Source organism: Aspergillus sydowii (assembly GCF_001890705.1).
Source record: "Aspergillus sydowii CBS 593.65 unplaced genomic scaffold ASPSYscaffold_1, whole genome shotgun sequence".
Taxonomy (NCBI): Eukaryota; Fungi; Ascomycota; class Eurotiomycetes; order Eurotiales; family Aspergillaceae; genus Aspergillus; species Aspergillus sydowii.
In genome coordinates, this window is record NW_024467859.1 from 2,094,506 (window position 1) to 2,119,452 (window position 24,947).

The 24,947-nt window shown below is 50.6% G+C and overlaps 10 protein-coding genes across 10 annotated transcripts; 3 read left to right on the forward strand and 7 right to left on the reverse strand.

The window, feature by feature from the left end:
* Positions 1-107: 107 nt before the first annotated feature.
* Positions 108-1,818, reverse strand: ASPSYDRAFT_53615 (3-deoxy-7-phosphoheptulonate synthase class II; the record flags this gene model as incomplete). Its single annotated transcript, XM_040848717.1, has 6 exons — positions 108-1,185; positions 1,237-1,288; positions 1,337-1,429; positions 1,482-1,545; positions 1,624-1,733; positions 1,791-1,818. The coding sequence occupies 6 exons, from the start codon at positions 1,816-1,818 to the stop codon at positions 108-110; spliced, it is 1,425 nt and encodes a 474-aa protein (XP_040707831.1).
* A 50-nt stretch (positions 1,819-1,868) lies between these two features.
* ASPSYDRAFT_283855 (uncharacterized protein) lies at positions 1,869-6,623 on the reverse strand. The gene is made up of 2 exons (XM_040844515.1): positions 2,857-6,623; positions 1,869-2,807 (listed from the first exon to the last, which is right to left on the reverse strand). The coding sequence occupies exons 1-2, from the start codon at positions 6,525-6,527 to the stop codon at positions 2,300-2,302; spliced, it is 4,179 nt and encodes a 1,392-aa protein (XP_040707832.1). The 5' UTR covers positions 6,528-6,623; the 3' UTR covers positions 1,869-2,299.
* Positions 6,624-7,120: 497 nt separating this feature from the next.
* Positions 7,121-9,138, reverse strand: ASPSYDRAFT_138722 (lysophospholipase family protein; the record flags this gene model as incomplete). The annotated part of the gene is made up of 3 exons (XM_040840863.1): positions 7,121-8,309; positions 8,361-9,024; positions 9,093-9,138. 3 exons carry the CDS (start codon positions 9,136-9,138, stop codon positions 7,121-7,123), a joined length of 1,899 nt encoding a protein of 632 aa, XP_040707833.1.
* A 1,021-nt stretch (positions 9,139-10,159) lies between these two features.
* Positions 10,160-10,981, reverse strand: ASPSYDRAFT_53618 (uncharacterized protein; the record flags this gene model as incomplete). Its single annotated transcript, XM_040848718.1, has 1 exon — positions 10,160-10,981. The coding sequence occupies one exon, from the start codon at positions 10,979-10,981 to the stop codon at positions 10,160-10,162; it is 822 nt and encodes a 273-aa protein (XP_040707834.1).
* Positions 10,982-11,243: 262 nt separating this feature from the next.
* Positions 11,244-12,864, reverse strand: ASPSYDRAFT_284038 (uncharacterized protein). The gene is made up of 6 exons (XM_040844516.1): positions 12,859-12,864; positions 12,508-12,797; positions 12,342-12,448; positions 12,116-12,275; positions 11,927-12,059; positions 11,244-11,843 (listed from the first exon to the last, which is right to left on the reverse strand). The coding sequence occupies exons 2-6, from the start codon at positions 12,685-12,687 to the stop codon at positions 11,626-11,628; spliced, it is 798 nt and encodes a 265-aa protein (XP_040707835.1). The 5' UTR covers positions 12,688-12,797; positions 12,859-12,864; the 3' UTR covers positions 11,244-11,625.
* Positions 12,615-13,414, reverse strand: ASPSYDRAFT_38698 (uncharacterized protein). The gene has a single exon (XM_040845761.1). The coding sequence runs from the start codon at positions 13,377-13,379 to the stop codon at positions 13,035-13,037; it is 345 nt and encodes a 114-aa protein (XP_040707836.1). The 5' UTR covers positions 13,380-13,414; the 3' UTR covers positions 12,615-13,034.
* A 954-nt stretch (positions 13,415-14,368) lies between these two features.
* ASPSYDRAFT_84064 (uncharacterized protein) lies at positions 14,369-15,664 on the forward strand (the record flags this gene model as incomplete). Its single annotated transcript, XM_040851300.1, has 2 exons — positions 14,369-14,948; positions 15,039-15,664. The coding sequence occupies 2 exons, from the start codon at positions 14,369-14,371 to the stop codon at positions 15,662-15,664; spliced, it is 1,206 nt and encodes a 401-aa protein (XP_040707837.1).
* Positions 15,665-16,999: 1,335 nt separating this feature from the next.
* On the reverse strand, positions 17,000-17,988 carry ASPSYDRAFT_283514 (uncharacterized protein). Its single transcript, XM_040844511.1, has one exon. The coding sequence runs from the start codon at positions 17,750-17,752 to the stop codon at positions 17,204-17,206; it is 549 nt and encodes a 182-aa protein (XP_040707838.1). The 5' UTR covers positions 17,753-17,988; the 3' UTR covers positions 17,000-17,203.
* A 6-nt stretch (positions 17,989-17,994) lies between these two features.
* ASPSYDRAFT_38703 (putative short chain dehydrogenase) lies at positions 17,995-19,600 on the forward strand. Its single transcript, XM_040845763.1, has 3 exons — positions 17,995-18,627; positions 18,684-19,022; positions 19,126-19,600. The coding sequence occupies exons 1-3, from the start codon at positions 18,412-18,414 to the stop codon at positions 19,435-19,437; spliced, it is 867 nt and encodes a 288-aa protein (XP_040707839.1). The 5' UTR covers positions 17,995-18,411; the 3' UTR covers positions 19,438-19,600.
* A 3,035-nt stretch (positions 19,601-22,635) lies between these two features.
* On the forward strand, positions 22,636-24,932 carry ASPSYDRAFT_53620 (uncharacterized protein; the record flags this gene model as incomplete). Its single annotated transcript, XM_040848719.1, has 3 exons — positions 22,636-22,704; positions 22,729-24,856; positions 24,919-24,932. 3 exons carry the CDS (start codon positions 22,636-22,638, stop codon positions 24,930-24,932), a joined length of 2,211 nt encoding a protein of 736 aa, XP_040707840.1.
* Between the last annotated feature and the right edge of the window lie 15 nt (positions 24,933-24,947).

A 24,947-nucleotide genomic window follows, 5' to 3' on the forward strand; every position in this document is an offset into this window, starting at 1 on the left:
CCATGTATGTAGTACTAACGATGAATAATAGCAAGGCAGATCCCGAAAATATAAACTATCTAACTTTTACGTCTACTATCATGTTACTTACTACCTACCAACCACCATTAAATCGCATTGACCCCTTCTTCTCCCTCCATCTCCCTGTAGAAGCCCGCAACCAAAAACGCCAATTCCAGTGCCTGCTTCTCATTCAACCTCGGATCACAAAACGTCGTGTACCTCTCTCCAAGCCCTTCCTCAGTCAACCCCCCAGCACCGCCAACACACTCGGTAACCGCCTCGCCGGTAAGTTCCAAATGCATGCCACCCAGGAAACTGCCACTGGCGCGATGAATCTCCAGCGCCTGCCGCAGCTCCGACAGGATATCCTCAAAGTGTCTCGTCTTGACACCGGTCGGCGTGGACTGCGTGTTCCCGTGCATCGGATCGCATTGCCAGACGGGTGTATGGCCGGAGGATTTCACGGCCGCAATATGGCCCGGGAGATGGGCGGCGATATTCCGCGCCCCGTACCGGGAGATGAGCGTGACTTTTCCGATCTCGCGATCTGGGTTCACGGTGTTAAGCAGGGCGACTAGGTCTTTGGGATCCATTGACGGTCCGATTTTGATGCCGATCGGGTTGGCAATGCCGCGGAAGAACTCGACATGGGCGCCTGTGAGTTGGCGCGTGCGGTCGCCGATCCAGAGGAAGTGTGAGGATGTGGCGTAGAAGCTTTTTGGTGGTTGTGAGCTGGCAGCTGCCGTGGGTTGGAAACTTGGGGATGGTGGCGTGGGGTCTTTGAGGAGGCGGGTGAGGCTTGTTTCGTATTCGAGGAGGAGACCCTCGTGGCTGGTGTAGACGTCGACTGTTTCGACACCGCGGTCTGTGTCGATTCCGACGGTTTGCATGAAGCGGAGGGCATCTTTGACTCTAGTGACGATGCGCTCGTACTTTTCTTTTATCGACGGAGTGATGACGTGCCCAAGACCCCAGTCAAGAGGGGAGTGTAGGTCTGCTAGACCTGAAGAGAGCGAGGCGCGGAGGTAATTAAGAGTCGCCGCGGAGTGGAAGTATGCAGACACCAGGCGCGACGGGTCTGGACGCCGGGATTCAGGCGTGGCATCAAAGCCGTTGATGTTGTCTCCACGGAAAGAAGGCATCTCGACGCCATTGATTACTTCCATGGGACTTGACCGGGGCCTAGATCCGTTAGCCATTGATTTTCTTCCTGCCAATGTGGATGAAGCTCACTTGGCGAATTGCCCTGCAATGCGTGCGATACGCACGACAGGCATATTTGCTCCTGCAAGCAATTAGTCAATGGTCTTCACTTAAGGATGAGATGACAGACCCCAAATCAAGACAAGACTCATCTGGAGAAGAAGTTTGACCTTCGCCTCGATCATATCCTGATTACAGTAATCAAATAACTCCGCACAGTCCCCTATATTATGTATTAGAAAAATATTCTACAATATCGATCGAGAAGACCATACCCCCTTGGAGAACAAAAGCCTTGCCGAGAGCTACATTCTTCAAGCTCTTCTTTAGGCTGGCAATCTGCACAATGATTAGCAAAAACACACTGCTCCATCTGCGCGAAAATAACAAGCATCACTGGAGAAACAACATGCGCACTTCATGAGTAGTTACAAGCGGAGGAAGCTTCTCCAGCTTCTGGAGTGCTGAGTGAACGCCCTCTGTGTCGTCATAGACAACATCCTGTTTGATGGGCTTTGCTGTCCAGGCTGTTGTGGAAAATTATTAGCGGACATATCCCCAAGAGTAAGATGCGACAATGGTACATTTTGGGGTCCAGGGCTCGGCGGTCATGATTATCAGGAATTTTGATCGATCGCAGCCGAACAATTGGGGGTATGAAGTAGGAGATATCGCTTCTTGATGATTTTGACTCAGATGGCGGTCAAAAAGGCAACAGGTGTAGCGAGGCCAATGCGACCAGAGCAATCATGCAAGGAATGATTAATGAAAGCAATTATAAGATCGAAGAACTCTTCCTGTGATTCATGCAGGAGGCCACAGTTACGTGCGGTTATTTGCGGTCCGAGACCACTGTCACATGATTGCGGGACTTAAATACAGATGCATCGTGAGTCACCCAGTAGCAGACAGACAGGTCTATTAATGCGCACTGTAGATATCAAATAGGGTATTTCCCAAATAAAGATACTATCAAAACAAATCCATAACCGCGCCGGCAAAAGGGGTATGATATCAAAATATCCGTGAACAATCGCCCAATGCAGAAAAAAAAAAGTAAAAAAGGAAGAAACCAACAACATCCCAACGCCAATCACTCCACGAGAGGGCTTCCAACAGTAGGCTTGAACGCAAGACTCTTTCGTCGAGCAGCTTCCAGTTTGGTCTTCAATTCACGTGATGGTCCCTCTTCCGCTTTATTTCTAGAGAACAGTCCCTGCTGTGTTTGTTTTGGAGGGCAAGTCTGCTGGACAAGTTGTGACCGCTGAGATAGGAAGAAAGGCGTTGCGGGAGACATGCCAATGCTGTCCAAATTGAATCCGAGTGAAGCAGCACTAGGGGTTCGTGGTGTCTGCCAGAATTTATGGTCTCCCCCTGTGTGACCAGGCTCTTCCGGTGTGGTACTCCTAGCACCATTTCCGAAAGCCGCAGAAGGCCTGCGGCTTGATGACCCAGCCATGCCCGACTTGATAAGTGTCCCGTTGATGTTGCTTAGCGCCCGAGGTTCCATACTCTTACGTCGCTTTGCGCCACCCCGGGGGATGATCGAGCTGTCGACAGAATAAGGCTCTTCGTCGAGCCATTTGTTTTCTCGCTCGCAACTGCTTCAAGTTAGAAAAACCACTAATAGGAACGAGAGGGAGAACATACTCGAGAACCCAACCAACACCTACGCACTTAACGAGTCCTGCCGCTTGCCTCACCTTTTCCAAGGTTCGAACACCGCCGTCTTTGAAGACGACGTGGGTGATGCCAACCTTTCCATTCAATGAGGGCGTACCCTCCTCCGGGGACAGGCTCATGCGGGGATTCCATGACCAATTCCTGATGCACTTAGCACCCATCTGCTGGAGGAGCTCGATGAAAATTCCGCTAGCGTCCTCGCCCTCAGTAGTGTGGACGTCAACAAAAACAACAGCGCCACGTAGGCAAAGCTCGTAATCCGACACTTGCTTGCGAGGTGTTTTGGATGGACTAGCTGCTCGGGAAGGCGTTCGGGCGCGATGTGTTTGTTGTGATTCGATTGAAGGTTCCCTCGATCGGGACCTCCGGACAGTCTCCTCTTGAATCCTGGGCGATTTCCGTGGAGGAGACTCTGACACACGGTGCGCTTTTGGTGGAGGCAAGAAATTCCGAAGTCTGGGGGAGGATCGGACTGGAGAGGTTATCGAAAGAGAGCGTCCACGTTTTCGGATTATTTTCAAAGGAGATATCTCACCCTCGGGCTTCAAGGGCACTTTTGAGACAGTGTGGAATGTTTGTGGCGGGAGAGACGGGTTTTTGGCGGGCGTGACAGGAATGAATGATATCTCGTCGTTCTCTTTTTCCTCTTCTACCGACGGTTGCATAGTAGGGTAGTTCACAGGTTTGGGTCGTTCCTCCACCTCATCATGAAGGCTATTTGAAAAGAGCTCGGGAAGCTCTGGGGCTCCATCATCCATTATTTCTGCCATGGGACTCCTTGTACCGTGCGCAGTCTTCGATTCAACGACCTCGTCCTCAATCGGATCCTCCTCGTCTTCGTGAATATCAAGTTCTTCATGAGCATCGACCACCGGGGATGTATGGGGTGCTGGCTGAGAATGGGGCTCGGCTGCGAAAGAGGGTGCGTTTGCGAAGATGTCAGGTTTAGGTGCTCGATGTGTAGCACGCGAAACGTCACTGGGTCTTCCAAGTGAGAAAACACCTCTGCGTCGTGGACGGCCTGTCTCGGGTTTGGCAGGGCTACTCGCTCTCCACTGACTGAATTGTTCGGCAAGTAAAGTAAAGCGTGGGCCCTTGTTGGGAAGCGGTTTGTCCTGATGCTCCTCTTCTCGGCTCTCCGGAGTGCTAGAGACAGAGGGCGTATTCGGTACGTCATTTTGGCTGTCCTCTGGTGTGTTGGAACGCGGTGATCTACGTTCTGTATATTGGACAGATATTGATGTAGAATGGAGTTCCTCGACGAGTGGTAGGGTTGGCGCCCAATGGGTTAAAAGGAAGCTCATAAACGGAGTGTGCTCGACCTCTTCAATATCGTAGGGTTGGATTGGGCCGGCACTCGTCGGATGACTCGGGGGAGAAGAGGTAGCCTCACCAACAAGTGTCGGTTCGTCACGTTCTTCCGTAGTGCGTGTAGATTGATCACAGTTAACTGGCGCTTCATCATCGGACATAGAGTAGTTATCTTGATCATCCATATCAAAAATGGCATCATCTGTTGGGATGTCGTGACGAGGAGGGCTCTCGGTAAAAACATCCTCAAGCCCATTGACGAAACTGCGGCGGTGCGCTGATGCAGTAGGCTCTTCACGAACTTCCACGTCTGAGTCGTTTTCTTGGGTGTCTGCGCGTTCATCTTCGATGAAATCCTCCTGGACTGCATCCGATTTAGATCTCGGCTTGTACGTATCTCGTGGAGTTGTGCTCTCTTCGTCATCCTGTTCGTAGTCAAATGGCGCCTGCGTATCGGTTTCTTCGAATTCCGCTTCAACCTCTTTAACCAATTCCTTCATTTGCTGGTCCGCATGTTCCGCGTCTTCAGCAGGATCGTGAGCTTCCAGTGCGGCGAGTTCATCTTCAGAATCCTCTTCATCTGCCTCATCGTACCCCGCAAAGTTGTCGGACTGGGCTGGAGTTCCTCCTCCTGAATGTTCTATTCCGCGAATAACAGGACTTCCTTCAGGCGTTAGTCTTGCATCATACTCATTCTGGTAAGTATCGAAGACAGTTCCACCCTCAAACTTTTGGTCCCTCGATGGTGACTCGTCATACATCGAAACAGTTTCATCATCAGTCTCCGCGTCTGTCTGTACTTGTGATTTCTTGGCTAATGAAGAAGGTACAGGTGGCAATGAGTTTTTGAATGGAGTGCTAACTTTCTTTGCTGGGCTGAGAAGAATGCTAGACTTGAAAGGCGTCGAGGTGGAGGCCTGATTTGATGGCTGCTGGGACGAAAACGAGGCACCGAATATTCCCTTCTTAGGAGATGTTTTCAAAGGCGAGTTCTGAGCCGGGGTGAAGTTTGGCTGGGAGAGTCCATCACCATTACGTCCAAAAGAGCTTCCTGGTCCCGGTGTCCCCAGCTTCGCCTTCTTCGGGGAGGTCCTAAGAGGGGAATTCTGCGTTGGGGTGGATTCTGGTCTAGCCAGCTTTGTGTTGTCGTTGAAAGTCAATCCTGCTCGCTTCGGCGTCTCCTTCAATGTGAAGTGGAACGGCGACGGAGGTGGTCGACGCGCCGGACTCGACATAAATTGCGAGTCGTTAAAGTCAAAAGATTTCCTGGAAGGAACGGTGGGTTCACCATTCTCATCAACTGTTTTGGAGGCCTTGTTTGGACTAAAGTTAACCCTTCTCACGGGTGATCCTAGTCCAGTTATACCCGATCCACGTTTCTGCGGTGAATGAACCACAAGCTTGATGGCGTCCTTCTCGCCATTCAATTCATCATCCTCGCCGTCAGAGCTTGCGTATGCGGATATCGCCTTCGCTACCTGTGTGGCCTTCTTCGGCGACAGAGGCTTAGCACCACCCTTCTTGGCTGGCCCAGGCTTACGACCCCTGGTTGATGGCGTGGGAGCTTTACGAACGGGCTTCGCACCCATGCCCTCCACATCCTTCGCGACAACTGTCCCTCTCCTGCGTCGCGTAGTGGTGGGAGCAGGAACTTCACTCAATTCGCCCTCATCCGAGTCCGACATTTCCTGGAATGTGACTTTTTTCTTCTTAGCCGGACCACGTAACATAGCTGAGCCCGTCGCTATGAATATCTCTGTTGGTCCTTGCTGCGAGGACGATAAATCGTCGCTGTCCTGAACGTGCTCATTCCTCCGCGTATTTTCTCGCAGGAGATCTTCGTCAGCAGCCACCTTCACAGACGTACCCTTCGGTCGTCCTCTGCCTCTCGATGTCGACTTCGTAGTAGTAGTGGTAGTCCCTTCCCCCTTCGCCGTCGCCGCGGCCTTGGTCTTCGGCCGTCCAACTCTTTTCTTCGGCGCACTAGACTGAGCAAGTTCATCATCGTCATCATTCTCACTCTCACTATCAGCAGTGGCGACTGCCTTCCTCCCTCTACCTGACTTGGTAGAACCGGTAGGTTTCCCCTTTTCTGCTGTTTTCCCCTTGCTCTTGCTATCAATAACACCAATCTCATCATCCGTCTCCTCCTCGGAGTCTGAATTCGTATGTGATACCGCTATTCGCGCATTCCGCTTTCTCGTTTCAACAGCCTTTGTCGTATTCGCGCTTTTCTTTCCCGCCGGTTTTGTGGTTGTTGACCCCTTAGCTCTGCCACGCGTAGCGCGCTTTGGCGGCGACTGGGGGATGACCGCAGCTCGGGCCATGGTGGGGTTGAGTGAAAACGCGATCTTATGTTGCTGATATATGCAAGGAAACCAAGATAAAGTTCAAAAGTGTGATGTCAATTGCTGGTGGTTGCGGTTCGAGTGTCGTTATTATTGTTGATTGAAGCTCCAATTGCTCATCGTGGGGCGGTTCGGCGCGTGTCGGTTGCGTCAAAAGAGAACAAGATCCCAATTACCGCAATACGCTTTGGTCGTACGCGGTCCCGGAAAATATTAGTATACGAAGGAGGCGTTCAACGGCCGGGCGATTTGACAAAATTATTAGTATTACTGTGTTGTCGTCTGCTGTCGTTAACTTGCAGCAAGAATCATCGGGCCGGTCGGAGTTCAGTGAATGCATGCGGTGTGTTTGTCGGGGGTGGCTAGTTTAGGAAATCACGTGCCGGTTGCCCTTGACAACGCCTGGTAGAGAACGTGCGTTGTGCCGTTTTTGTGCAACACTACCCGGTCCTCCGGATGTACAAATTAATCTACTCGCCCAAAATCCGCGAAATTCAACTGCAACATTCAAAATTAATTTGGAATATCCCAGAAACGCATATATTTACACAGAGAACTATATATTAGACCATCTATACCATCGTCATAATCGCAACACTCGCAGCAAGTACGCTTGTCAAAGCAGTAGGGAAGACACCGGAAGCACCGCTCTGCTTAATGATGGTGCTGGGAGCATACTCGGCTGGAGTAGTGGTGTTCGTAGTACCATCCCAGCAATACCTGTTGAAGCACTGTGTGCAAATATCGGGAATATTCTCGTTGGTACGGTCAAAAGAGCGGCTAAGGATCGCACAGCCGACGCAAGCAGACCAGTCGCTGTCTGTTGTGCTGTTACCCATAGTCACAACATCATAGCCGTTCTGGATGGCGCTGTCCCTCTCATCGAGGCTGTAGTCGGGCGTGAAGGTTGTGAAGTTGGAAAGATAGCTAAAAGGCTTGTTGGGAAGGTAGACAATAAGAGGGGCCGTGGTGTTTTTGCTGTCGCATCCGAAGAAGGTTGGGCGCGAGTTCAATCCCAAGTTGACGAACGTGTTGGTATCCGGAACGGCAGGGAATTCAGTACCATTGCCCACACCACTCGAGTTCAAGCTACGCTCGTATGTGGCAACAAGAGCGGTGCCATTGGGCCAGTTGTAGTCAGTATCTGCCGAAGAATCAACAGCGAAAATGACATCGACGTGGCGTTGCGGTTGGATCAACGGATGCAGAGGAATGTTCTGAAGATCCTCTCCACCGTCTACAACATCCAGATTTTCTTCCTGGGAATACGCCGTATGTTCGGGTAACCAGCCGTAAAACGGGTTAGGGTATACGGCGATGTCGTTGTCATCTTCGCCGATACGTTCAAGAACGTCGCCGATAACGCTCGTCAAAAAGTCTGGGAGGCCGGTATTATTGAGTTGAAGGAAAAACTGATTGAACAGACTCGAGGAAGTGCCCATCACAAATCCAGCGTTGTCGAACCCACGAACACAAGTTTCATTGGACGGGATGGAGCCGTTGACGAAAGTTGAACCGACGTACTCCAAAGGTGCAAAACCAAAAACGGTAGGATCAAAACTACCAAATTCCCAGGGGCTGAATTCATATACTGTTGCATTGCTGCTGACGACCAATTCACCTGGGAATCGGCCATCCGCGACCAAAATCGGCATCGGCATGTTGGCATCCTTGAACTCCTGACCAAGTGCAATCGATGACCAGGTATAACTAGGGCCGCCATCTGAAGCATTGACTAGTTGATAAGACAGGGCACGTCCCCTATACCACGTTAGCAAAATTCCTAGAAAAGCAATGGTCAAGAATACAAACCAGTAGTCTGTGATTGATGTCTCAAATCCAGCATTGTCCTTGGCTTCAACATCATTGTAGATTTCATTATAATAGCTCGCCGAGTCCAAGATTTGGATGCCGCCCTCATCTGGGCCCTCGAAGATCGAATTCTGAAACTGCCATACACCTCCCTCCCCGGACGACTGCAGTTCCGAGATGGTAGTAAAGTTATTGACGAAGATCGATCCGACAAGCCAACCACCACCACTAAGGCCAGCCAGGTATGTCGCCGATTGCAACAAACCACCCAATTGACCCTCGCTAGTCGAGTTATCTGTACGGCTGTCGAAAGCTTTAACGGCTCCTGCACCATTCATCAAAGCACGATATCCTCCACCAGAGACAGCGATTCCGATGTTGGGCACATTTGAAGAGTTGCCCGAGATCCGATCAAGGTATCCGACCGCGTCGAAGCCCCCAACGCTGACATGGCCGAAGAAGTCTTTCAGAGCCGATTGGGTTTTGTCCCGGCGGGTTTTGAGCCATGAAGTCTCGTTAGGCGACAAGTCCGTCGCAAGACGAATATCGGGACGGCTGGAAGGGCAAGTAACATTGTCAGGGGCGTATCCGTCAGGGGCATTTGGGAACGCCCGGATCACGGGCGATACATCCTTAGTAACATCGGTAGGAATTGATGTCGCACCTAGAAAGGGTTCAAACGGATCAGTATGCGAGGCATAGCATAACAAAAATAAAATCCGGAAGTATTACCGGACAGCAATCCTGCCAAAGCAAACACCGTTGCTGCGGTCTTCATTTTGGTAGCCCACGAAATACCACTCACGCGCACTGTGAACAGGATATGAATGGCGTCCGACGACAATTATTGTGCGTCTGCGAAAGAAGGGTCTTTTGCCTCAAGGGCCAGGGATCAGCGAGATGAGACTATAAGGTCGTCCCGCCCCAATTTAAGGGAAAGGGGATGAACGGGGACTTGGGAACCCAAGAATGCCGAGGGACTGAGGCATCACAGCGAGGTCAAGGTGGGCCAACCCACGAACTATGGATCATCCGTTGGCATCGGATTTGATGGACCATGAATCCATGATATCACAGGCCAGGAAGATCCGGCATTCCCGCAGCTGACCCCAGCAAGGAGCGCGCGCAAATTCCCAATTGTTGTGAAATTGGAACTTGTGGCTAGCGAAGTGGATGTCTCGGCTGTGCTGTTCTGCAGAACTCTCCAGTCTCCACACCGAGTCATCTTTCAGGCCCTCACAGGCTCACAGCTGTCACGAATCGGCAGGCAGTGTTTGTAACGCCGATCCCGAATATAGCTTGTCGCTGCGCTGGAGACTGTGGCTTGGACTCATGCCCAAGGAACTGGGCTTACCATCGCACATGCACAAGCGGTCAACCAGAAAATACCAGGCTGCCATATTATTATTTCCTCGAATCGTGGCTGTCCGCGGCGGGACTTGTGGGTCGTAAACCGGTGGAAATTAAGATTGGGAAAACTGTACAGCCGATGAAGGAGTGCAAGGAAGAAACTCCGAGCGGTGGTTAACGGTACAACTCAGTACCTTAATCGCGAGCGGAATACGGATTACGGATCACGGCGGAAACGATTAATGCTGATTTATGCTGGGCATAAGACCACAGTGGATAAATATCGGAGCAGATTCAGGTTTCAACGAGACACGACTTTACATCGACCAAAACAACAGCCCTGCTTACGTTGGCTGACAACCATGTCAGCCAAATTCCACCATGCAGACGTGGCTACATTTTCAGCCCTGGAGGGCTGAGGAGAACACTGCCATGCCATCGTAAGCGTCTCACGCTTCAGTAACCTCCTCATACATCACATCCGTTCTCAGTGTATACTTCGTGCCTCGGAAAACCGGATCCCCGCTATGCATCAACTCGCTCTGCTGAAAGACGAGAACTGAACCCGTTTTGGGGAAGACTCGTACGTGTCTCTCTTTCTCCTCATACCGGGGCAAGAAGGATGTCGCGCCGCCTAATAATCGCCCATCCAAGTCCGTGTTCCCAGCGCCTTGCAGGCCATCAGCATTGGCACGTTCCAACTCTTTAAGATCCTGTTCCCCGTCCCCGTTTAGGTAGAGATGAACCGTGAAGTATGATTTCTCCCGACGGTCTGGAGTCATGTAATGGGCGTCCCAGTGTGGTCGAAAATATTCACCCCCGACGTATTTAAGGAAGCGCAGGCGCTCGTTGAACCGGGTGAGTTGGTATGTGCGCCTCCGGCCAGCCAGACCCGTTACGAGTGGCCTTTTATCAAGCCGGTCGATTTCTAGCTCTTTTAAGAAAGGTAGAAGCCGGCTCTTCAATTTTTCTGCAACCTCCGGGCTGTCCAGGATGATTCGGCCGCAGTTGCGCGAGTCTGTGGATAATGCTTGCCGGCCGCCTCCAATGTTAATGAGGGCTCGCTCCCAGGTCATATCAGGTGAGCTTTCTTCCGCTAAGCGTAAAAGCTCTTTGCATTCTGCTTCGGTGAGTGCGTTGTCGATGACTGCCGCGAGCCACCTTTTGTACTCAGGAAGTGGCGGCTCTGTGGCCGCGAAATCAATCACTCGGCAGGTTGCGTTTGCGGGTGGTTGCGGGGGAAGAAAGTCGGCGCTCTGTTGGTGTCCCATGTTGGCTTTCAGGGTGTACTGCGAGACCTGAATTTATGAGTACTCAGCTTGGGTCGGATACCTATTGCATGTCAATTAGTTATAACTAATTGCTCCAATCGGTCTGAGGCTGATCTGGCCGCACTAGGCCGCTAGGGCCTAGGCAGCGAGTACAGGCAACACGGCAGAGATTGGGGAAGACGTTGTGTTGGCACCGAAGGTACGGCTGAACTCAGCCCCAATTTTCTCGACACAAATAGTGAGAAGATGAAGCTTTGTTTCCAGTCGAAGTGTCAGAGAGCATAAGATGAGCCCATAACAAGCTATCCCTTTTCCGATGGTGCCTGGTAAAGTTGTTGACAGCTTGCGGTCCGCGTCTACTAGATGATTTCACTACATGAACGGCATTTCTCAGCCGTCTAAAACTAGACAAATTTCTCTTTTGGATGACCCAACTATCGTAGGCTTGGCTGCCTCGCAGTCTACTTGCGTATTCTTGCTAATGCTCGGAGAGAAGAAATCCAACTCGTAAGCAGCACTCCACAAAAGATGTGCGAGGGGATATCAGGGAGTAAACAAAAGACCCTCGGAATCAAAGAAAGAGAAAAAGTTGGGGGTGAGGGCAGAATAACCAAAAGAGATCAAAGTCGCCATTCTTCAGAGGCTCAGTAATTGATTCGTACCGGCACGCTTCTAACACGTATGCCCAATATGGAAGCGGAAAATTCAATTCGCGCGGGGCCCTCTAGGAACTGCCAGTCCACAGTCGCCGTGAGAGTATAAATAGTTCCGAGTGAACCGTAAATGGGCTGCTGCCAAACCGCTGGGTTAGGTAGGGAAATGTTTTCCAAATTACACACGATACAACTGATGACCTGCACACCTAAGGTACCTCATAGTCAGTAGGCCGCCAATCCCGAACGATGATGAGGGGGCCGCCCCCAATAAGCCATTACGGTAACTCACTATCATCTCTGGTGACTGGAGCTATGGTGGAACTACTTTCAATGATTGGAATAGTTTGAACGTTGGTTCCGCGGCTATCGTGGAGAAGTGTCACTTGAAGCTGTCCTTGGCGAGCTTCCTGGAAGCTCTCATCCTAATGCTCAATTAGCATCCCCATCACGACCATTTTGTCAGGAGGTCGAACTGAACCATTCGTATGATCCAACAGGGGACAGGCGAGGGATCACCAGCGATGCCAGGGCCGGGATTAAGTACAGACTCTAAGCCGTAATTTTTGCACGATAATCCGCTCTGCCGATGTGCTTGTTCAAGTCCGAAAAGGGTTGCCCCTCTCGAGACAAGTTGAGGCCTGTATATAATCGTCATGTCAAAAGGCCCGCCACTTCAGAACGCCCAAGATCCAGAGTTCATTTACATATGCGAAGGCATCACAGTTAAGAAACATTGTATCTTTTCAAGGTCCTTTCTGAGCTGGTGCTGTAGATAAACGCACTGTGAAAATCCGCCAACAGCTATAACTGTCTGTAAAATATGGCTCATTAGTCATGTGTCACAATCACAATAAATAATTACCAACGAACTTGAATTCCACCTGTTTGACTGGCTGCAGTCACAGCCAGCGCGGCGATCCGACTCACGACCTTATCCACTGCTTCTCGCATTTTTTCGGCCTCCAATATCAACGAATCACCCATTGGGGTAGTAATGGCGTGAGATTGGGCCCCGGAAAAATTATACTTCAGATGCTCAATGTTTCGCATGAAGTCTCCCAATGCTGTTGCATTCCACCTTCTGACCGGCAAGTCTTGGAGTTGAGACTCCAGAGCGAGCACAACCTCACAATCGACTTCTGTTCCTCCACCGTGAAGTCCTGCCAGTTCGATTAGCACCCAGCCGTCCTAGATTTAGGGTTAAATAAGGTGCAGCCACACCAACGAATGAGCTTAAGTTGGTAAAGTTGCGGCCAATGCCAGTGTCGGTTATTTCGATGGCGGTCACGGTCTTATTAAATATTAAACCGGGATACATTCGAGAAGGAATCACCACCGCACTTACTGTCGTGCCGCCGCCACAATCCACGATAAGGAATCGATTGCCAGCCTGTATCTTAAAGAACAGTTAGTGAATGGGAGATAGAGTACCCAACAAATGCCGAGTGAGAATTATCATGGATATCTCGGAAGAGGCATGGAACGGAAAAGACGAAAAACAAATATGGGCAAGCAGGTAAACCAACCTGTGCATTTGGTAGCAAGTGCTGCACAGCCACCGCTGCGGCCTCACCTTCAGTCAAGAGATTAACACTATCTTGCGGTCTATTGCCATAACCTGCGTTTTGTATGGCGCTGCTCATTCTCGCACGCGCAGCTCCGGAGTAGATACCAGGAATGGTGAACCAGTATTCCACAGGTTGCTTGCCGTAACCTGGCAAACGTTGGAGAAAATCTCCCATACTGTCAAGCAAATGCCTTAGGAATGCTGCAATGACTTGTTCACATGAATGGCTGTTCGGGACATGAAGGTAGCCAGAATTGAGTGCCTTGCGTAAGACGCGGCTTTTGTAACCCGCATGCCGATAATTCTCGTCTAAGAGAACCTTCGTCCAGGTGCAGGCACCACCCTCTCCATTATCTATCGTGGACGGTATGCTTCCATTCTGTCCGAACCGGGCCATGTGGACGTCCCTGCGCCAAGGGTTGTTGGTATCCCAATGGGCATATGTAACGCCTGCGTCGTGGGAACTTGGTCACTAAACGTACAACATCCAGGCAATTGGGCTGAGGACGGGAAAGAACATATGGGAATCTAAAAGGAAGGCTGAGAGCTTACGGGTGCTTGTAGTACCGAAATCAATTCCGATTATGATCTTGGACCCCATGGTGGGTATCGGCTAGAAGTTCAGATGCGGTCCAAAAGAGCAATAGCAGCAAGGAAACCAGGAAAGCAGAAATCTCAACTAGTCAAGTGGAGAAGGAAATATAGGAGCATGGAAAAGATATGGAATGGTGTTCTGAAGGAAATTGCGCCCCGTTTTGGGTTTACACTGCGCAGGTAGACATGGCAGAGAGCAAACGAGGAACAAAAGTAAAGTTGTAAAATAGGTCAGCCTGTGCTGACCTGAACCAATCGTGCAGTTGCTTTGTTGCTGGCTGAGTTGTGGATGCGGGTGGTTTGTTTGTCTGGATAAACGCTCCAATGTGGTGGCGGATGGCGGATTACGGGATTAGGGCCACCGTTTGCAAGACGCCGAAACCTAACAAAGAGCTGGCAAAGAAAGCAGCCGAGACTCAGCATTATCTTTGCGTTTCCCCTCAGCCTGGGCATATTAACTTTCATTTTCTTCTTATATCTCCCTGTTTCTTTCGGTCAGGTCATTCCAATTCTCCTTGAATGCTCAACACACAAGTTTATGCGCATTCTTTCTTAGCTAAATATCCAGACATGGTCCAGACGCGCTCTGATTTGAAGCGAAAGGCTATGGACTTGCAGTGCTCCCCTGAATTTGTTAGGGATGAAAGGCCGGCAAAGGAACAGTTTGAAAAGGAAAGGGCCTTTGAGAGGAAATACGGGAGCGGCTTTATCATGCGGCATCCTCAGTATCATCAGCTCATGAGAGGCATAACCCAGCTCATCACCAATGGGGCGGAAGAATGGGCATTCGACCTGAGAGATCTAGAAAGGAGCTATCAAATCACTCGCATGGTGGCTCTTGGTTGGACTCTTGAGTATTTGATCCCAGATATCAGTGTCCTGCCAGAATACCAGATTCATCGCCTGATTACTCGTGCCGATGGTTTCTGTGCACAAATGGATTGGGCCAAACTTCGATCCTTACTGCCTCCCACTGCGGCTTCTCACTTCGGTGACCTTATGGGGGAGCTTCTTATACATCTGGCGATCCACGAGCGCTTCTTCGAGAGACCTTTCTGGTACCTGGACGGTAAGCGAGGCCCAGACGACCCCAACGAGGATCCCGAATTTGGGACGAAACTCCAGTATCTTTTCGAGCGCTTCTACAAAAGTAAGTACTGTTCTTCTACAAAGGTTCAGACATAGCTCTCGCTCTCCCATTCCTTTTACTGACCCACCTCGTTTGGCTTCGCGCTCATAGCCAACCCAAGATACGGGATCCTATGGAAAATGCAAACCCAGCGACTCGCCAACTCAGGAATCTGTCACCGGGCCCAAGACATCGAATTTGGCCAGTACAATGCCGAGCGACACGAATCAGTGCTGGCCGGGTTTGCGGATGACTTGCTCATCAGCGAGCCGTTTTGCTGGCTACTCAGGGACTCTTACCCGAAAATCTCCCCGCAGGCCGAGAAAAGACGAGATGAACTTGTCAACGTTCTCCGGAAAGGCCTCGAGACCATGATCAAATGCGAAACTTGGACGAACGGCCAGCCTGTGCTTCGCGGGATTGCCGAGTTGGGTGGAGTACGGAGTGCCGATAAACCGGAGACAAAATCCCTCCACCCATACACTTGGAGACCAAGACGCGAACTGTACGATGGGCAGCGAATTCTGTTTGTCCCACGACCGGGTCTTGTTTATGTGGATAGTCTTGATTGTTATGGGTTTCTGCCGCAACTCAGTGTGGCTGAGGTATGCGAGGCGGAGGTGATACCGGCATATATACCCAAAGATGATGAAGAAGAGAGCGACACTTCGGAGGACGATGAAAAGTATGGGAAGCAAGATGTTGGTGACGAGGAATGGCGTGAGAAGAACGCCTAGATAAGCACTGGAGGGTCTACTTCGCTGACCTACACTGTGGAGAAAGGCAAATAATGGGACTGCAGCTTACCTTGTCTTCATCGCTTTCTTATTTATGTGAATGTACTGATATCTGCTTGAACATAGGCTGGAAGCTGCTACCTCATCTTTCCGGGCTTGTTCTGTCGTTTTGTTATCATATTACACATCTAGCTTCGTTAGCCTCCCATTGCATCAGAATCCATGTGTAAAAAGCTAATAAATTTTCTCAGATATCTAAAGAAGACGATATACTTCAATGGAGAATAATAGAAGAAGAAAAGAGAATGATTCGTTGAGCAGGGTTAACCTGCTGTTGAGTGGGAGACTCAGCCCGTTTGTTTGATGCTGAGTATCACCAACGCTACTCTCGGCAGCGGATCTAACTATCCATACCTATATTCCCGCAGTCCGCATCTGTCTAGGGCAGAGACCCTTCTCGGTCAGACCGCCGGACAAGAAGCCGGAATGTTTGTGGATGGCAGACCGACAGTCTAGAAAGACTCTAGGTCTGGAATCTGGACAAACCAAGTGATGATCAGCCTGGTGGTAATCTGAGATCCAGCAAGGCCAGCGGGATCTTCCTGGAGGAGAGCCATAGGGGCCAGAATGGTACTTTTGTCTTTTTCTTGTGCGTGTGATTCCAAATGCATGGATGGAATTAAGGTAACCCTACTATTACGTATGAAGTATTATATTGGTGTCAAACCCGGAAGCGGACCGACTGATCCATGCACCCTTCCTTGTCGGACACTCGAAACAGCGCATCAATTTGAGCTGGAGAAATCCGGATTTCCAATAAGATATTGCAGGCTGTTTGGTTGCCCGGTTATTTTCGAGCACGCACTCCCGTAGTTGAATATAGAGTTTGATCTACAATCGCGTACTGGTAAAGCGGCAAAGAAGCCGGAACACGTTGTTCAGCCTATGGTGACGATCTGAGCTACCAGCGTCAATCAGGAAGATCAGAATTCTTACGCGGACAGGGGGCCATTCAAAGTGAAACCTCGAAATTTCCAAATAAACACCAATGGCCAAGCAAGGGACTGGTCTTTCGATCAACAAGACACTGATGGTGCCTGAGCGCCTGGCGGTGACAACCACCTCGGGCATCGTTCTAACCTACCGAAAAAGGTATTCCAGGGCTCGGAGGTGTGACAGTTCATCGCGGCGGTTAAGCGGCACCTCTTTTCCTCCCTGAAACGGAAGCACTTTTAGAATCTGGGGGTCACACGGCGCTCCAGCAGGAATCGTTTTGCGGACCAGATAAGGTGTGAAAGACATCTCACGGACAGGGATATTTTTGGAAGCAATTATGGTGATATCGCCGCTCGGGAGGAGCTGCCTCGGTATTCTTAGCACGTCGCTCCTGTTGAAAGAACTGGCGAGATTGGCCATGACTCATGAGACCATGTCCGCTCGAAGAAACAAACCTTTGGGTGAAAGCGCCGCTTGATGCAGACGATCGGACCTGGGTCGAGGCCCAAGGCGCGAGACGCAGTCCAGGTCCAGAATTCAGGCTCAAAATAAAAATAAAAAGATGGAAGGAATTGGCCAATGGGGAAAATGCCTGGATAAGCTTGTCGGGTGACCTGATAAAAATCCACAGTCGCTGGAGCACAAGCACGGACTACCGAAACTGGCCCAGTTCCACTCTCTCCCAGGAACCCGGAGTTGCTCCGCACCACGAGAGACGGCGAAGAGACATCGGATGTCATGTCTGACAAGTTCGAAGGGCACAATGTTGAGCTTCTTTTCCATCGAAGAATCGCAAGTCATAGTTTGCCACCTGTCTTGGAACTTTGCGGAGGCGAGAGATTCGCGTTGATCTCCGCAACCCCAGTCCCAGCCCGGCTCGTCATGGAACATTCGAAGCGTCCGCTTCGCTTCTAGAATTGTCCAGTCCGGTGACCACTTGCAAAAGAAATGCATGGAGGGTTCTCGACCGCCACCCGGTTTTGCTTGCCCCAACCCGGCTCTCAGCCTCCCCAGTTGGAGTTTGCCCCCGGGAGTCGGAAAGGGAACAGTTGCGGATTGCCCAAATAAGGATCCCGAGAAGACGGCACCCATCACCTGACTGCCTTTTCCATCATGACTGCTATTTTCTGCGCAGAAATTGCCCGGCGAGCTTTGTGAATTGATGCTAATTGATGAACAAATGGTGACTTCATTCACACTCTTCTTCAAAGCTGTTGGGCATTGTCATAGACCTTTGTCTCTCTGCGATTGTTACCCTTCTAGATTCTGTCTGGGATATCAGGTATTTTCGCCCGGATTGGCAACAACGCAAGTAGTTAACCAGAATAGTAACAGTAAAATAAAAATTCGATCATAATCGATTCTACAAGGTTACTCCAGCAAGGTACATCCGTCCACGTTGGTCGAGTGACCTCTGGGTGGGACCTCTTCTGTCATTCCCCGGGTCTGGACTAAACCATCTCTGCCTTTGTTGGTTTCTTCCTGTTCACATGAGCTCCCATGGCCTCCTGGATTCAATGCAGTTTGCCATTGTTCAACCAGGTATAAAGTCTTGCTTCGAATGTCTCCCAGAGCCCCTTTCCTCCATCTATTGCATTCAATCCTTCTTCGCAAAGCTACATCTGCATTAAAGCCAGCGCAGTTCTTTTGTACCCTTATTCTCTCGCCTCTCAAGTATACTTTTGGACCACCCTGTACCCCGCACACTTCTTCACATCATCAAATCCGGAACACACCAACACTGAACAGCAATGTCTGTCTCTATTGAAACCACTTCCACCCCTGTGGTGGCCGTCAAGCAGGAGATAGCACCATCCGTCACCGGCGGCAACAGACTGCCCGAGTTCAGCCTGGCTGGAAAGGTCGTTTGTGTCTCTGGCGCTGCTCGTGGCCTTGGTCTGACCCAGGCAGAAGCCCTGCTTGAAGCTGGTGCCCGCGTCTACGCTTTGGACCGTCTTGAGGAGCCCGTGAGTAATACCGAATCCATGTATTGTGGTCAATTTTAACAGACTCTCTTCTTCAGTCGCCTGAATTTTATGATATCCAGAAGCGTGCCAAGGAAGAATTGGGCACTGAATTCCAGTACCGCCGCATCGATGTGCGTGACACAAACCTGCTGCACAGCACCATCGAAGCAATCGCCAACACCGAGGGTCGTATGGACGGCCTAGTTGCTGCTGCCGGAATCCAGCAGGAGACCCCGGCTCTGGATTATACATCACAGGATGCGAACAGGATGTTCGAAGTCAACGTTACCGGTGTTATGATGACCGCGCAAGCAGTTGCCAAACAGATGATTCGCTTCGGAAACGGAGGAAGCATTGCACTAATTGCCAGCATGAGTGGTACTGTTGCCAATCGGGTAAGTTCTTTATATTCTGTTTTCCCGGGTCACTTTCCCCGCTTCACCACCCTATTATCACTGGTTGTCTTCCGAACCCTTGCTAACTGTATCCCCTCTCCAGGGTCTCATCTGTTCTGCTTACAACGCCAGCAAAGCTGCCGTTATCCAACTTGCCCGCAACCTCGCCTCCGAGTGGGGCCAGTACAATATCCGGGTCAACACTATCTCTCCCGGCTATATTGTCACTGCCATGGTTGAGCAGCTCTTTATCCAGTACCCTGAGCGCCGCGAGGAGTGGCCCAAGCACAACATGCTCGGACGCCTGTCCTCCCCTCAGGAGTACCGGGGTGCCGCTGTCTTCCTCCTCAGTGACGCTAGTAGTTTCATGACGGGAAGCGACTTGCGCATGGACGGTGGCCACGCGGCGTGGTAGTCGATCTGCCAAGATTCATTCCTTTCGTCCCTTCTATTTCTGTGTCTCTGAACATACTTTCGATTTACTTGCGACTGACTGACTGTCCACCTTACAAGGTATCATTGCATGGCGTTTCGGGAAGCGAACTTGTTCTTTTCTTTTCTTTTCTTTTCTTTTTTTTACCCCTACCTAATCACAGTAATCATCCGAAGAGCAAAGAGTTAGCGATAACGGTGTTTAGTGAAGGTTTGCAATGGGCCACATAGACGGTCCTTTTTCCAAAAAACGGTATCTAATTTTCACCTTCGAGCCAAATGCACTTGAAATGATATTGTACATCTTTTCCCAACGTTGGAAGTCCAACCATTTAGGGACAGCAACTAAGGGATAAACTCACCTAAGTTTGCTGCGTCACCCACTTAGTGTCCGATCTGGCAGCTCCGGGCAACCCACCTGACCCCACCCTCTCTCTTCCCAAACCCCAAAATCCCCAGACTCAGCGTCGCGTCTCCACGCCTTGCCAGCTTCCCATTAGCCGACTGCACCCCCGGTCGTGAAGTGACAGCCCAGAACCATGTCTGATTGGCGAGTCCAGACTCCAAAAGCCCGCCAATTATGACAGCCCTGAGCCCTCCCTGCTTCAAGGTCGGTTGGGTTCCCAGACTTCCCCACAATTAGATCCCACGCCTGACTCTGGGGTATTGCCCGTCTGATCGGTTCCGAGTTATCCACGGATCAGACGGAGTGGTTGACGCAAACTAATGACTTCAACGACCATCGCTCCAAGAACAAAGCCAGGACCCGGGGCCGCGGTTCAGGAATAAGAAATAACTTCTTGGTTCGTTCTTGGTGCAAAAGTACATTGCGTACCAATTTGGTCATGGGGACAAGCAAAAATTTTTGCCTGCTTCGCCTTCACGATGGCCGATTCGTTGGAGTCTGGTCGGCGGGAGAACTCCCGTCCTCGACCCTCAGGCAGACAGGACTCGAGGGACCACTCGTCGAGTCCTTCGCCTCGCTAACTAGGTTCTAATCCTTCACTAGATTTCCATCTCAGGCCGCTTGCAGCGCTGCGCTGATGGTTTCTTGAGTAGACAAGATTCCGACCGCGCACAAGGCACCACGGGTGAATTCGAATTCCAGGCTTGGTCAGAGCACCATCGGCACACGGCAGCCTTGCGGCGGGCGTTTCGCAAGCCACAACCACGTCGCCAGCGTTGTGTCTGAGAGATTCTATATCGGTGCCTGTGAGATTAGAAATTGGAAAACAGTAGTGGAAGATATATCACCTGCGTTTATCACTTGATACACTAATTTCTATGAGGTGAGTCTACGGCTACCGCTAAACCAGTGACCTTATCTCGGTTTCTCTCGGTCTACTTCTGGGTACGGGGCCTAGGGGCAAGGGGACGCCTGACCTTTCAATAAAGAAGATAATGTCACTATTGGCTGACCAAATGTCGATCGATAGGGCAGAACACGTTCCTAACCACCAACGACTCGCAAACACAGCTTTCCACCACTCATTCACCACCATCAGCAAACATTGACACCGCATTGCCATCTGCACTACCTGACCTTTCAGAATAAAGCTTCTGGGTGGCTTGCAATTGTCAATAAAATGTGGGACTTTGCTCATTTGCACCTATGGAAGACTACACCGTACACGTTGATTGCGCGTCCGGTATCTCGCGATTCACACAAACGGTCCCTGTATTCAAGGTTGTCAGTTGCTAGCTCAAGTTTCAGGTGACGCGTTTAACCACTATGTAAGGGGCCCTTGAAACCGGCCGTCGAATCTGAACCTTGAACTGGCTATGGTGGTTTTGGTTGACAACGCAGATATCTGGTGACACAGCCCGTACCTGGTGACACAGCCCGACTGGTTGGGCGCACAGTCAAGTCAGTGCTCTTGTTTGAACCAGGTGTTTCGACAGATACTGGGGGAAGCTCTGCTTTCCAGAGTCTCGGTGGATTTTCCTGCAAGTCAGCGGGCAGTACTCCCCCGAATGCAAGCGGTCTCGTCTCGATATCTGTGTGTAAAGACCCTGAACAGAGGCGAGACACACACATATATATGCATGCCATCGGGGTAAAACTTGGAACTCCAGAAGTATTGAACGAAATTACCACTTCGTAGGCTTTTTATGGAGCAGCTCACCGGTATAGACATTTGAGAGAAGCACGGCTGTTTTCTAATCAGATCGGGTGCTGTATATACTTGTGCACCACGTTTCTCTAGTCCAACCCCATGTTGAGTTAGTTCCCCCATCTACCAGTATCTACCCAAGCGAAGTACGCGAGCCCGGTGGGAAGTACTAACTGTACATATCAAACCGGTATACGTGGTGTCCCTACATATAAGGACTGTGAAAGGATGTGACTCTATATAGCCCTGTTCCCTAATGAGCGCATTAGAGGAATCCGGTGTTAGCGATGGGAATCAACAACTAAACCTACTTGCAAAGCAGCCTTTACCTTCAGAAATCCTCATCTTGTTTTCTTTACTCATCCTCCTCTTTCCTGCGGCCACCCATTGGGGCGTTCCCCCTCTCCTTCAACACCTTACCTTTCCTCTGGCCCTTGCCCCAGACGATTACTCGCTTTGAGTCCACTGCCGTCAGTTCCTGCTGCTCTTCTCCTCTGCCTCAGACGATTGCTAGTTTGGAGCATCATAATCTTTTGTCCCTCGACCCTCGCCGGACAATTGCTTGTTAGAGTGTCGTTATACCCTTCCTCCTCTCGTCTATCATGATGATAAGAAGGCTGAGGCTCCTTGGGGACCCCCCAAGCCAGTCATGTTGTCTAAAAAAAACTACTTTCCAGAGATACTTTTTTCATTTCTTGACTTTAATTTGGTGACACTGCTCCTACTCGGTGGTATGTCTGTAGTCAGACGCTAAACAATGTTTATTTGACTACAACCTCCGCCCCGGCATCAGACTAGGACAACCGAGAGGGGGAAAGTCCAAGTTTCGAGCGCATTTTTCAAATATCCATGTCGAATATCGATTGCCCACTAGAAGCTTTGAACAAAGCTCGGGGGTTATCGTCAGAAAATGCCGAGGTCCTGTGGTAGAAATCCGCCATCTGGTGTCGGAAAAGCAAACAGCGGATTTTGGCCCCGCACAACGCACACCAAAGCGATACAGAGTACAGATACCAACTTATGGGGACATATTTTGGAAACGGCGGAAATTGACAAGGTCATGCGAAATGGACACTGATGAAAGAACTTCTCAACATCCCGACGCGATTCTGGCCTCTGGAGGGACACCCTCTTCGGTAGCTTCACGCTCCACCCCAGAGACCCGGCAGCGGAAATCGCGAAAAGTGACACGAGCCTGCGATGCTTGCAAGTCCAAAAAGAAAGCCTGCACTGGGAACATCCCTTGTGTTCCATGCATTCGGCGCAAGGTGGACTGTACGTACGACACGAGCTATCATCGCGGTGTCGCGGTGACTCCTCCGTCATCCAACTCGCGCCCAAGTCACGATTCCCCAGCTCTCCGAAAAACAACACAGGATGCTGAAAGTGAATCAACGACAACGACGCCGTATGCACCACCAGACCGAAGACTCTCAACAGACGTTATCGATCAGTACTGGGGCCCGACTTCAGCACACTCGTTCCTGGACCAGGCAGTGCGTGATCTCCCGGCGACCCAATCGAACGTGGTATCGGGTTCGCGAGACTCAGACCGTGCCTCGGAGGCCTCTATATTCCACTTCGGTGACCGCATCGCGCCAGAAGTCCAACTTGGGAATTTTTCCTGGCCGGAGCGAGCAGAGGCAGAAGGTCTGGTCCGTCGATATTTCGAATTCGCCTGTCCGACCTACCGGACATTACACCAGCCAACAATCGAAAGAGCGATCAATGAGTTATATGGAGAAGAAACACAATATGTCGATCGCGATTTGTTGATCGGAGAATCATCCGCGTACTATGCCGTACTCTTGATGGTTTTCAGCACGGCGACCATGTATCGCCCGGATGCAAACGGTCGTATGACAGACGCGGATGATGCTGGCTGGAAAGCCAGTGAACTCTACTTCGTTAGAGCGGAGCAACTCCTTTCCCGGGAGATAGGTGCACCTAGGCTTGAATCAGTCCAGGCACGATTTCTCATGGTACTCTACTTGTTGAGTACCTCGCGCGCAAACAAAGCTTGGTTCACACTCGGTACAGCTATCCAATTGATGATGGCTCTAGGGTTCCATAACAAGCGCGCCAGAAGGGATAACGACGGCGAAGATTTCATACAACGAGAATCTCGCCGACGGATTATATGGAGCTCATACACTCTTGACAAATACATCAGTGTTATTCTAGGGAGGCCGCGCTTGTGGCACGATGGGGACATGGACGAGGAGCTTCCGGCTCGAGTGAATGATATTGATCTCTTACCCACGCGAATCCAAAGTCCGCAGCGAGATTGCGTAATGGATGCTCCAGTGCTTCACGCACTTTTGGCTAGAACGCTCTCCCAGGCCGCAAAGGAGCCCTACGTAGTGGTTGGCATCTCGAACAGAGATCAGCTCAATACAATCAGGGCCTTGTGCGCGAATGTCGATGAGTGGCATGTTGGACTACCGCCCATTTTGTCCGGGGATATTCACCCTAGCAGCCTAGTTCCGGTATTCCAGCGTCAGCTCACAGTCCTACAGCTGGCACGCTATCACCTCCTCATGTTTATCACCCGGCCATTGCTTCTTCGTAACTACGGACAGATCTGGCCTGACTGTGAAGCTAGCTATGTGCAATATCTTGGAATTTGCTTGACCTCGGCCCGAGACGCAATTGAGATGGTTCTCACCTTCGTCCGTGAAAACCAGTTGTTCCACGCGTTCTGGTATTCTCAGTATATCACGTTCAATGCTCTTTCTATCATCTATATCTACCTAATTCAGGTACGACGTGGGAGAATCAAGCCCATCAGCAACAGTTTCTGTCACTCCTCGGGCGATATGAATCTGCCTTCTCTTGATGAGCAGACGTTATACAACCTATCCGAGACGGCCCAATACCATCTTGCCGATGCCACGGTGCGGAACTCACCATCCTGGAAGTACAGCGCTATCCTGCAAGGCCTCAGACGAGAGCTGGAGCGCTTAGGTTTAAGATCCCCCTTTGTCGAAGGTACCAGTGTACATCCAGGGCCGAGTCATTCCAGGAACCTCCCTTCAGCCCTCGACTCCGAGAGTGACACCAGACCAATGTCTGCCAATCCAAGTCGTCGCCACTTACAAAATGCAGAGCGGATGACAACTGATTATCCTCCTGTCGAACCGGTTGAGAGTTTCGTCCCATTCTCTGGCATGTCTCGAGGTGACGCTTACTTTGCGGATCCGCGGACGGAGTGCTTGTTTGATAGCTTTGCGGCGGATAAAGACCTGATGCTTGATTTTTGGCCGCAACTCGATAGTTTGCCCGTTAGTAAGTTCTCTTTCTTCGACGTATGAATAAATATGTGTGGTATCGCTGACCTGGTTTAGCAGCCTATATGGGATGACAACCCCTTCCTGTA